The 13,054-nt window shown below is 40.0% G+C and overlaps 1 protein-coding gene across 1 annotated transcript in view; it reads right to left on the bottom strand.

The window, feature by feature from the left end:
- Positions 1-1,149: 1,149 nt before the first annotated feature.
- Positions 1,150-13,054, bottom strand: part of ntrk3b (neurotrophic tyrosine kinase, receptor, type 3b) — a 167,064-nt gene continuing 155,159 nt past the window's right edge. The window contains 2 exon segments of the mRNA XM_053428471.1: positions 1,150-4,348; positions 7,929-8,087. Coding sequence (XP_053284446.1) covers positions 4,163-4,348; positions 7,929-8,087 — 345 coding nt within the window. The 3' untranslated portion in view covers positions 1,150-4,162.

The following is a 13,054-nucleotide window of genomic DNA, read 5'->3' as shown; positions in this document are numbered from 1 at the left end:
AAGTCATCACATGATGATTAGGTAACAGCTTTTCCTTATAAAAAGGTGCTTTGATGGTTTCCAAACGGATTCATTGATTTTTTTTTTTACCAAAAATGAAATGTGCCTATTTCGAAAAAATATGTGTCAAAGAAAAACCCACATTTCATTGATTGGTCCACAGAAACAAACAAAATATGGTATTTCATACTGTGGCATTATATTACGAAAAGCTTGTCCTGCTGAAGTAGAAAAACACAAAATCTATACAAACTCCACAGCCACTGATCTGTAGCCAGTCGTGACCTCAGTCATAAAAGAATCATCTTCTTCCATCACTTCAGGAGCGGATAGAAGAAAAAGCAGACAACACACTGAACACATGCTGTTCAGCTCTCATTTAGATGAAGACAAGATTTAGTCAAATTCACACATCTTTATAAGACAGGACAAAATGGAAAAGGAGATCGTCGGATTGTTTGAAGACATTTTCTTAAGAGAGTCACATTAATACAAAGATCTATCATGGAATACCAGTATTTTATATACTGCAATTGTTATACCACATTTTTATATTCTGTAACATGTGTACATTGTAATATGCCAACGTTGCTTCAAAAAGTGTTCAGTTAGTTCATCCAAGAAAGAAAAAAAGAAAGAATGTTCTAAACAATATTCAACTCACCATGAAAGGATTACAATACCCTGCAAATGCTCACAGTCTGTGTCATAATGTCTTTAAGCATTTATCTTTACCACGAGAGAATACACAAAAACTCAATGCTTTGGGTAACTCATTGGATTTGATCCTGCCTTTCATATAAAACACTTGAAATAACTGAATGCTCATTAATGATTTACATAGTCCCAAGGGGGAACAGAGACAACACTGTGATACTGTGAGAATCCATGTCAAGATAATAGGGAAGAGATGTGAAGAGTTCCACTTCAAAACATTAAATATCCAGATACATCATAAAATATTTGTTTTGCCTGAGGTTTGTCATTCATGTCAGAGAAATCTATAAGATCCCCTCTGTAAAAAATGTACTCATTTTGTTGACGGAGCACTTAATGACCAATGGTTCGTTGAAACTAATAACATTTGGTTTTACTTTTTGGATAATCTTTTTTTCTCCAGTTATGTTAAGTTTTTTTTTTTTGGGGGGGGGGGGGGGGGTCACATTTTGGAACAAAACTCTTCATGTTTTCCAGTTCAGAAAATATGGAATACGCACAGCAACGCATTTAGCTGATCCACTTCAGTAATGATTATTTTTGACGTGACGTCCATAAATTAACAAGATTATCTACCTGCTTCAGTGGCGCCTCTCTGGTTAACAGGAGAGGTTTTTATCAAAGCAAAGGATGGGCGTGAAACCTCATCATCGCTAAACATGCAAAGGCCACGAGTGCAAGGAAGAAAACGTGTGAATGTGAGTCACGAACAGTTAATAAAGATCATTAGGGTAATAAAATAAAGTAATGTTTTCATTTAGTTGTTTGAAATGAAATGTGAGAGATGAAGCCTTTGTTTTTCTTTTCATGGATTTTGAATTGGCAGGATACTGATGATAACCAATCAAGCAGTAGTTCAACATTATGGAAAATACATTATTTAGTTTTGTCGCCAAAAGTTCAATGAGAAAAACAACACTACTCTAATGGCTGTGGGGTAAATAGGAATTCCTAATAGCTGCTTAGCTGAGGACAGACTGAAAACAAGTGGACAGTAAACCTGCCTCTGTCCGTATGCTAACATTAGCGTGTTAGCGTGGCTAAAACCCACAGATTTACATCTTATTTATTTAGGGAGAAAGTTGGCAGCCTTGTGGTGACATCGTTACTTTTAAAACTCTTTAAATTAGGCTGTTGTAGGTAAAACAAACAGAATATAGAGCTGTGCCTAAGTAGCAATCATATCAGGGCTAGTCTGACACAACCCATTGACACTGGATATAAACCAGTTTCTCACGCAGCATTCTTCTTTACTTCCCTTTCTCAATCTGTTACCAATGTCGAAATCCCTTTCACTTCACGAAACAACCTCAACATTCAAGCAAACTACCTATAATCTGAAAATGCCCTATAGGTTTTTAGCTAGTTTCCTGAATATTTGGATTGTCCAATTACGCAGACGACATTCACCTTTTACTTTTTGTGTGTGTACTTCTTTGTGTGGACTCCATGTGGGGAAATGTTCCACAAGAACAACCTCTCCGTCCTCACACTATTTTTCAGGGACACTATCACTGCATCCTGGGCTCAGCAGCACCCAAGACACCTGTGATTATGACTGTTTTTCCCCCAAGAGCAGAATGATAATGGTACGGCCCAGACCTATTTTCACAGTGCTGCGTCAGCACTGTGAAAATAGGTCTGGCGAAGCAGGACTATGTTCCAGCTAAGCTCTGTTCCATTAGCTTCTGTAACTCAATCTAGTTTCTGTCTTTCTGAACAACACGATGAAGCCTGTGGTAACTGTCTATAGATAAATCATTGTCTACCCCAGCCGTGGCTGGTAGAAGTTCAAGCCTTTTTAATTTAAAAAAAAACCATGATTTCATCCCGATCAATTTCATTCACCAGCTGAGTCCGCTCAACTCACCCATGGACTTTTGGGAAATGATGTTGGGGTCGAGGCTCTGTTCAAATACAGGTAATTTGCCTTATCATAAATGGGTGTACATTTGAAAGATGAGTTCTCACTTCTGGATCAGAGCCTAGAAACTGTGATTTCCCCTCAGCTCTCTCAACCTGCTGATGTTAAAGGTGCTTTAGAGGTGGTGGTTGGCAGATTTTCTTCCCTTTGAAAGGAGCCAGACGAGCTGTTTCCCTGCTCCCAGACTTTATGCAAGGGTAAGCTAACTCCTGGTTGTAGCTTCACATTGAGCTGACAGATTATAGGAGCAGTATCCAACTCTCAGCGAGAGAGTAAATAATTGCATTTTCTCAAAATGTCGAACCGTTTCTTTCCCTTACAGATTTCCGTAGCCTGTGTATGCAGGGCGCACACCTGTGCCTCACAAATGATTTATAATCTCAGTCACAAAAATGTTTTCTTTAGAGTGGAAAAGCAGTTTTATACCATAAAGCCTGAAAAATGACAGGATAGTTTCTCAAAGCGTGTGTATGTGTTATGGGCTGTGGTGTGAATGAACTGGAAAAAGTGAGCATGAGGTTTCCTAACCTCTTTGGAAAAGTGTTGTGTTGAACCATGGCTCCAAGTCGTCCCTGTTCTCCAAAGTCTGTGATTCAGCGTCAGTGGGCTTTTCAAAATCTATTCACCTTCAGCACTTACGACAACTTACCAGCACTGACACAGGTAACTGCCGAGAGAAATCTCCTCTAGTTTAAGATGAAAACAATTACCATAGCTTTAAACTTTAGCCACCCAGATCACAGTCAGAAAAAGAACTAAAATAACGTCCGAAAAAATAAGTTAACATAATTTTGACACATAGAATTTTACAATATGTACATTATATTTAAATTAAAATAGATTTGTCAGTTGTCTGATTGGGTAGGTCCTTTACGGAGTGCTCCTTTTTTCAAACCATCCAGTGTAATTCCACAGAAGCAGGGTTTCCATTAAAAGCTCAGCCGGCCAATCAGAGTGCAAGTAAGGCTTCCATCATCAAGTCCCTGCCAATAGTTGGTCAGTGGCGTCTTCGGACAGGGCCGAGCCCTTAGCAACAAACATGATAGACCTTCCAACACCTTGACAAAAAGAAATAAATATAAAATATATGTAATATTTCTATATATATATTCATAAAACCAAACCCAGGATAGATTTTAACTCTGATGTGTTCTCTCTATAGTAGAATCAAACTGTGGCCATTTTCCTATTGCCAGTCTACATTGCTTCCCTTTTTGTCTCCATTTTTGTGTATTTTTGCAGTTTTTTGAGGGGAAAAAAAGTTTTCTTCAAACCTGTACATCTTATACGCAAGTAAACAAAATGTAAAAGTGCGTGTTTTTTTTGTTATTTTTTTTGAATACATTTTATCCACTATATCCAAAAGTGTTGCAGGCACTTAAGTCCTTCCCAAACATTGTAGATGTTTTTCGACAGTGGAGCAGGTTGGTTTGGTTATTCCTGGGTTCGTGTGTGTCGGTCTGTCCGTATGTCTCTGTCCATCTGTCTGTCTGGCGAGGAACGGGCCATCCGCGGCTGCTGCTAGCCCAGGATGTCCAGGTAGACCGGCGTGGCTTTTCCCATGGCGAAAAGGACCTTCTGAATATCCTTAATGTTCAGTCGCTGCTGCGGTTCCCTCTGCCAGCAGCCCAGCATGATGTCATACACCTCCTTAGGACAAATCCGTGCCCTATCCAGAACCCGACCCTGGGTTATGCACTCAATAACCTGCAGAGGAGAGAGGGCAGTGGAGTGAGACAGACGATTTTCACTGACTGATTGCTTTGGTTTGCTCATAATGAGAAAGCGGTGACACTGAGGAGACTGTCCTCTGAGCTTTGAACTAATGAAACTGAGATGAAAGAAATAAACAGAATGCATTCAGTCTTAAATCTGAGCAATGTTCAGGCAAGACAAGATCTTTCTCCCTGTCCCACAACACAAAATAATAATAACAGCGAATATATGTGAGGATGGAGGTTTGAGATGTTTTTAATAAGATAATTAATCTTTGTTTTTGTCGGACTTGGGCACTTATCAGCTAAGTAACTCACTGCTGCTGTGACAGTTTGACTGCATTACTTAAGTCGTTTACAGGCCAAGGTCTCTTAGAAGAATGGACATGCGTCTATTTGTTTGTAAGGATGATGGCTGCACAAAAAATGCACGAAAAAATGTGAAAATGTTGTGTCTACAACAAATCAATGTAGACTGTATAGACAGTACTATATTTTAGGGTGTACAATAATTACAAAGTCAACTGAAAAGGAAAAACAGCCACAAACTATGGTGCCTGGCTATTTCATGCTCTGGTGATCTAGCAGCACAACAACACAGAGACAGAAGTAAGCATATCGGTTGCTATCTGAAGCCTAATTTCTGGAAAGACTGTACAACAAACCTTAATCCGTGTTTAAATAAACATGACTTTTCTGTGGTTTACACTCAAAGACTGTCAACCAAACTGACACTACACAAAATAGTAAAACAAACCTCTGAGGAATCATTGTTTCTTCTCTTTACCAAGGTAAACCACCAACGTTTTTGTTCAATTGTTTATTATTATTATTTAGTCAGTCATATAGACAGGCTGGTTCCAGATTGAGCAGTTAAAGGATCAGCTCTTGCAAAGTAACCTGGAGGCTCTTTGCATAAATTCGCAGGTCATAAAACATTACATCCAACCGATGGTAAAGTTTGCAGCCGACAATATACAAGACTTACGGGGAAATCGTGCTCTTTTAATAAAGCACTGATTTTGTTTGCTGCGGAAGACTTTTCTGATCATTTCACAACTCACCAGGTGACAGGGCTGTGGTTATAGATTATGTGGGCAATTTATTTTCCTGCACTTTCTATTACAGTGTTGCACAATTATAATGACCTCCTCTGACACTACCAACCGTTTCCAGTCAGTCATCAAATTACAAGGTGCTGACGTAGGGTTGAGATTAAAACAAATAATGAGCATTTCCAATCATTGCACTAACTCATTCAGCATGTACTGCTGGTCCATATACCTCATGATCTATAGAGTTTTCTCTTTAGATTTGTCTTTGTTGATATAGGCTTTAGATTTTCTTTTTCGTGGCCCCACATTTGTATATAATAATATTGATAATGTAAAATTAACTTTTTTCCTTCATACATTTAAACTAAAATTGAGAGAGATATTGAAGGCATCATCCTTTGGCACATTTGACGATGTTGACAAAAAACTGTAAAAAGATCATAATAAATTAGACCAAATACACAGCCTGCTTTATATTATATGTTACCATTTGCTTTTCTTTGTCATTCACAGATACTACTAGTGATACAGTTAGACCCTGGAAAGTTCTAACTCCCTGCTTCAACATAGTAAAACGAACTGTGAGCACCAAACACATAAACGGAGTATTTGAAACAGATGAGGTCTGCGAGTCTCTAAAAGGTATTCTTTTCTGTAGCTGACTTTTGAAACACAAAAAATCACCTCTGTGTCTCCAGGACCTCAAACAGGTTATTAGGATTCCACTACTTGATTTGAAACCAGTATGGCTCACATCAATTTGTACTATGTCCATATGGGAAAAAAATATTTTGTGTGATGTCTGCTGAATGTGATCATGGAAACACATAGTTGAAAGACTGACATCAAAATGGTGACCACTGGATAAATATAAATCTAAGCTACTGATTGTGTGAATGTTGGCCAGCAAGTATTTTAAGACCAGAAGTGCCGATAGCTTGAGGGTGCACAACCAAGAGTATGTGTATGAAATGTCTTTTAAACTGCAAATATCATTATTAGACAAGGGAAGAGAAAGACAAGGTCATGAATTGTCACCCTCGTCATACGATCACGAAACACAGCTCGACTCCAGGCCTCTCACTTAACAACCGCTCAGACGGACGCCCAGCACTGAGCTGCAGGCACATGTGACAGACTGGATTGTGATCCGCGGTGACTGAGAAGCCCAGGCAGGGGATGCAACATCTTTTACTAGGACTACAAATACAATATGTGAACATATACTGCACCGTATAGCATTCTCTCCTTGTTTCCTCTGAACGGCTTTGAGATGATTACATTTTATCTTTCTCTACCTGTCTCCCAGTGTCACGTATATTTTCTGTATCAGCTTGTTCCAGCTCAAAGTGAAAGACACAAACCTCCACTCCACTTTTTTACGGCTTTGCTGTTATGTTCTCCATGTATATCACGTCATTTTGTACAAGTTTCCCCCGTAATTCAAACATCTTATATCTTTGGAACCTCCAGTGAAATCTAGTGAGGTGTTGTTGGAAATGGACACATACAGTTTGCCTGTAAAAGTCCACAGTGCAGCTCTGTGCAGGAGAATGTGAGGACAGAGTCTGGAGGCTTGTTTATTTTGACAGTTTCCACATAATAATTTATGATCGTCACAGATGCCTTTTTTTCTAATACTTAGAGTAATGTGTAACTTAGTAATATGATGATGATAATAACCACAATATTCCAATCTAAAGCAAACTGAAGACGAGCTGACATTGGATAAACAGACCGTGGATCTACCCTTCTGACAAAGCACTGTTCACAGCGTCATGACATTTTAGTAAAGTCACTTCATCAGCAATTTAAATTGTCCCAAAACTCCTCGTCCTCACGATTCATATAAATGTGGAAATGTTAATTTGTGTCGTGCCCCTGAACATATTGATGTTCCAATTGAAATACACAAAAGTGCTGCGTGTTCTACATGCCAGGTAATTCTTTTAGGTCAATTTAATTTTCTCAATATGCCCGCTTTACATGAGTAATCCTAATTAAATTGTATTGATTCAAAGCAGAGCCTCCAATGAAAAAAACAAACCAATCATGGCGGTTATGTATCACAGCATCTTGTGTGAAGGCTAAGCGGAAGCAATTTATCACCTCGTAGGTCCAGCATGAGCTTCGGAGAGGGAAGAGAAACACCACGATGGTGGTAGGAGATCCAGAATGGAGACATTCGTTGAAATCTACGATTAAAAAGCTTGTGTTTTCAATTCCGTTGAAGCAAGGGGGAGTATTTCCTCACCCCAGATGCTCAATGAGGGAGGACCAATCTGCTCAGTTACATCCTTCTTCTTTCATTCTTTAATAAGGTAAGGTTAAATATACCGTCTGTAGGTGTTTGTAATAAACACCTTTACTCTCTAATTTCAAAATGGAAAAATAAGATTACAATATTTCCCAGTGGATAATCTGGAGCCATACTTTCCCTTTGTGCCTGACGGCCTGCAGCACAGCCTTTCATATATGTATAATGTTTATGAACAACATGCTTCAGGCTCTTTGTACCTCGTTGTTACCCAGCTGAAACCAAGGCTGCTTCCCATAAGTAAAGATCTCCCACAGAATGACTCCAAAGCTCCAGACGTCGCTTTCCGTGGAGAATTTCCGGTACATGATGCTCTCTGGAGGCATCCAGCGAATAGGTAGCATGGTGTGTCCTCCAACCTGAGGATGAGAGAAGAGAGGATGGAGTTCAAAACACAGATTAGGAAATGTAGTCATCAACACAACTCCCAGGCGTCTGGGGATTAACTGTCCTCATATGTAAGTTATACAATAGGCTTAGCGTCTCATGAATGTATGCTGCGCTGCTGGATGGAGACACTTATGCGACACAGGAAAACGCTGACTTATCTACCCGCTCTGTGTGTATTGAATCATGGGATGTGAAATTCCGCAGGTTATGGAATTAAAGCGTCCCTTTTGTTCTTGATGAAAACAGCAATCTGTGGTCGCTTCTCTGCAGACGTCTCAGGCATCAGACGGAGGATCAAAAGCTTTCAGAGCATGGAATCGAATATATTCTAATTAGTTTTAATGTAAGACCCCTTCAGAGAAGGGGTTAAGGAAACAGCTCAATGGACTCTATGCTCACATGCATTATCATGGTAAAAGAGTTCAAATAGCTGCTAATGTAAATGCCTGATTTCAGTTTTTTCCGGCTCACCTTGTGCATTCAAAAGCATGTTTGCACTAAGTGAGATAACAGCCGAGGCACCAGAGATCTCAACAGGGAGCTCTTTAAAGTCTGTAAACCAGCAGAACATGAAATGAAGTCCCTTCACTGTAAACCCAATGAGGCTGGATATTAATCAATTAAACAATCATCCATTAATCTTCCTTGCTCGCAGTTTCCATTAGCAGACATTGTTTTAAAATCTATCACATCTATTTCCCATTCACGTCAGTGACGCTGATCAGCTGGACATGACTGATGTCGGAAAGAGCAGCAAAGTATTGCAAGATTCAGCTCAGGAGCCTCACAGTCTTAATTAAAGTGATAATGAAGCTCAGGAGTCAAGGTTCACTATTGACATATCACGTTATTAACATGCTGCTGTGATTTGATGTGGAGGCTGCTGGTGCTAGAGACACTGGCAGCTTCCCCTTGTCTCTGCCAACTGTCGCTGTACCTATTTTCTGTCCTAATAGAATAACATAAGAGATGTCTGTTTAACTGTAAAATCTCCATAAACAATATACAACCATCTGTTATAGAAACGAGACTGTACAGTATAAACTGTATATCTAAAAATGCAGTGGTAACAACAAAAAGTTGGTACAAATTTAATATTACAATTAAAAAAAAAAAGAAACATTGACATTTCATAAACAGATAATTGGATTTGAAACACAGTATGCAATCTAATACAAGGCAGGCTACAAACAAACAAAAAAAATGGATATGATCAATTCAACACTGGAGATATAACGGAAGACACCACTTTTAGTACGGCTAATCTCAATATGTTTTCCATCCCTCCATACATCTGAGCTCATTCTCTATACATCAGGACCAAACCAAACCAAATGCAGAGTCCCAGACCATAAGCTCTGACACCATGATTAGGAGGACGCCCTCTTGTCCTGTGGCTGCACTTCTGGGTTACAACACAATAATTTCATTCATTCAGTCATGAGCTCTTCCCCCAAATCAATTAACCAGCTCCAACATCTGTGTGTCTTCAGCTGGGAGGCATTTAAAAAATTGGATTTAAAACCCCCCCACACTAAAATCCTATCACCTCCTAGTTGCATAGTGCACTCATTTAAAATGTTCCGTTAAAAGAGAAATACAGTCTTGTTGTGTCAGATTGATGCAGAAGATTGAAACTCTGGATGTTTTAATGAAACATGAGATTTATCAAACTGTCAAAAGGCCGCTCCTTCCTGGGCATTTATGAAGAACCTTCTCCTCTTTGTTCACTTCACTAAATCTAGTTGTTGAGTATGAGGCCTTTTTTCTTTGGCTGTACTTGTCCTGTCTGTGACCTTCTCCGATGCCCTGGACTGTACTTGTGACAGCAATTTGTAATTTATCTAGGTGGCACCACTAAAACTTAAAGGAGATGTATTATGCTTATATTCAGGTTGATACTTTTAATTTGGGTTATAACATGATAAGGTTTTCATGCTCAAATATTCAGTAGACACGTCACTTTCCTACATAGCCATTCTCGCAGCTCCTCTTTTCAGCCTCTGTCTGAAAGACTTGGTTTTAGCTCCTGTCTCTTTAAGGCTCCCCGCCTGATAAAGCCTGGTCTGCTTTGATTGGCGAGCTGGCCCACTCTGTTGAGACTGGTCTACCACTTCCAGCATGAGTAGGAAGTGTTGGCCTCTGCCTTTGCTTTGTTAGAAAGTATGCAAGGCAAGTCGCTGTAACGTGCAATATAAAAATGTTGGGCATCATGATGTCACACTTACTGATGACGATGGTCTTTTTAAATTGAAAGACCTTTTACGTACTCAAAGAAAAAACTGTAAAAGCATTATGTGCAGATTTTAAAAGAAACACTTTTATGCTCACATCAGCTTGTGGCTAAAGTTGGCCAACTTTGGATCGATGTCATTGTGTATGTAACATTCTTGGATCAGTTTGCTGACTAAAGCTAGGGCATGAAAGAAATAACAACTCAATATTCACCACAGTGCACACAGTGGCATGCAGGAGTCAGGCCATGGTCATCTGAAATATATCCTCTGAAAAGAGGAGCTTTAAATAACTATGAGGTGCTGGTGTTACTACAAAACTCAGACAACCAATGACAGGACCTTGAAGAAGTCATATATTCTTCATAAACCTTATCCCACAAAGCAAATGTTCTTTAAAGAACCCTGTCACCTCACTTAGCAAAACCACAAGACACTTCATACCCTGTGGATATTGGATCTTCACTATGTTTCTTGGTGTTTTGTGTCATTTTGGACTTCAGAGCTCCTCGGTGTGAAACTTTGTCTTGAGTGTCTTGAAGTTGATAACTTGGGTGTGGCATGGAGTGTTTTTGCACAGTTTTATCATGGGGCCATATGCCTTCCTTAAATTAAACACAAATCGATATTTGTCCACATGACCATTAGAGATGGTTTCTACCAGAACACCTATATGCTAACTGTGGATCAAACTCACACTCCATTAACCTCCTTTTCACTTCCAGACCTCCCTCACTAAAAACACTTTTTATTTCTCTCTCATCCATTTGAACAAGTAATGATGTGAGCTGGAATAATCAAAACAACAAAAGTGTTGCACAAAAATTGTCTTTAAACACATGACAGAACTAGAATAGCATTTAGGACAGTACAGGACATTCCTACGTCAGGACCCAAGAGGCCCCTCGTGAAACCACATTTAAATTCATTAGATTAGAGACGCTAATAAGTATTAGTCCTCTAAACAGGGCTGATTTAGTTTAACTTTTTCAATAAGAGATTTGGAAAAATGTGTAAAAAATGACGTATCGCACAATGTTAAAGAAGAGATTAAAACTTCCTGGGTCTGCACCATAATTTAAGTCAGTTCTTTCCTGACCCACACCACATCTTTCCACCAAGTTTCATGGGAATACATTTTTTGCATAATCCTGCTAACTAACAGAGAGACAAACAAAACAATACTTACTTGACGGCGATAATAATTAATTACTGGGTTTTTCTTTCTTATTTTATACATACAAATTGCAAAGTGTTGAATCCTTTCAGTTCTTAAGCAGTGTTAAAACTTTTTTTTAATTCAATTTTATTTCTTCTTTTTTTTAACTAAAAGTCCTGAGGGTTTGCTGAGCATACGCTTATTTTTTCGTCAAATCCTACTTCACATTTAAACATTTAAACACATTCACACCTCAGGGCCGCCCAGTGCAACCACTGACTTCTGTGAATCCCACCAGGGGTTAAGTGCTCATCGCAACTGCATCTCTGTGAAGTTGTAAAGTGAGGACAACACTTGTGTGCCATTTTCCCCAGATCCACTTGTCGCAATTCAGCTTTTCTATAATTTAACCGAGAGCCTGTGGGACATTAAAAGAATCTCAACCGCAGAAACATCCTTTAACTCCTAACGTTTATCGCACACTCTCCTGTCAGCACCCTCTCAGACTGAGTCCCGTCCTAAACGAGTACAGTAGTATCTATCACCCTGGAAGACAGAAGACGCCGTTGGTGTTTTTCCTCAGTGGCAGGACAGATAAAGTCCTAATTCAGGTCAGCTTTTCTCTACATCTCAAACATGCAGTATTTAGTGAAAGTCCCAGAGGGAATTCTGTGGCATCGAAGGAGCCTGGCAGCAGCTCTCTCTTTTGCGCTCACCTTCAACCTCATTAACTGGGGTTCCCCTGCAAGCTGATGGCTAAATGAATACTGACTTTATACACCACCTGCTCTCATTAGACATGACACGTGCTAGTACTGTACACAACATTAAGCCAATATTGATGCAGAGACCAGTCGCCCCTGTTGTGCAAAACCTCTGTGCCGAGCCAAGCAAGGTGGGCTGAGAGGGCGGTGAAGGAGTTGGTGAGGGGCTGTATACCAATCTGTCCCCCTGTGGAGCCTTTTAAAGATTAAACAGAATTAATTAAGTTCCTGTTAGCCTAAATGACTTATCTGAGGTCCACCCTGGCCATTGTACGCAAGGCTAAACCTCATCAGATGCATGCTAATGATTCAACCACAACTGCGGCGAGGGGCATTAAAGCCGCCCGACTCCCTGCTTCCCGAATGACTGCACGCTATCACCTTGGGTCTTTGTGACAAGGCCATGGCAATTAGCTCGGAATATGGGGGAAAAGGGGGGGAAAAGTCTGAAGACATAATAAAAATAAAATAATTGCCCTTGTAATTATCCTCATCTTTCTCACTCAATGTCACATCGAGAAGCCGGCAATGCTCTGCGGGGAGTGAGGAATGAGTCTGGGGCTTTTTTTTGTTGCTGTGTAAACTGGATTAGTGCTCTGCCTGTCCCACCGTGGCAGGAGAGTGATTGGATTAACGGCGTGGAGAGCACAGCAGCATGGCAGGAGGATAGATTACTGGCACAGTTGGGCTCTTCGACGGGCGCTCTGGGGCCGGCAGGGAGCCCTGGGAGGCCCCAGACACCTTAAAGGGCCCAGATAACCATCTAGATACACACTTTC

The sequence above is a fragment of the Pleuronectes platessa genome, chromosome 1 (genome assembly GCF_947347685.1).
Source record: "Pleuronectes platessa chromosome 1, fPlePla1.1, whole genome shotgun sequence".
NCBI lineage: Eukaryota > Metazoa > Chordata > Actinopteri > Pleuronectiformes > Pleuronectidae > Pleuronectes > Pleuronectes platessa.
The sequence above is the reverse complement of the archived record's forward strand: the minus strand, read 5'-3'. Positions and strand labels throughout refer to the sequence as shown.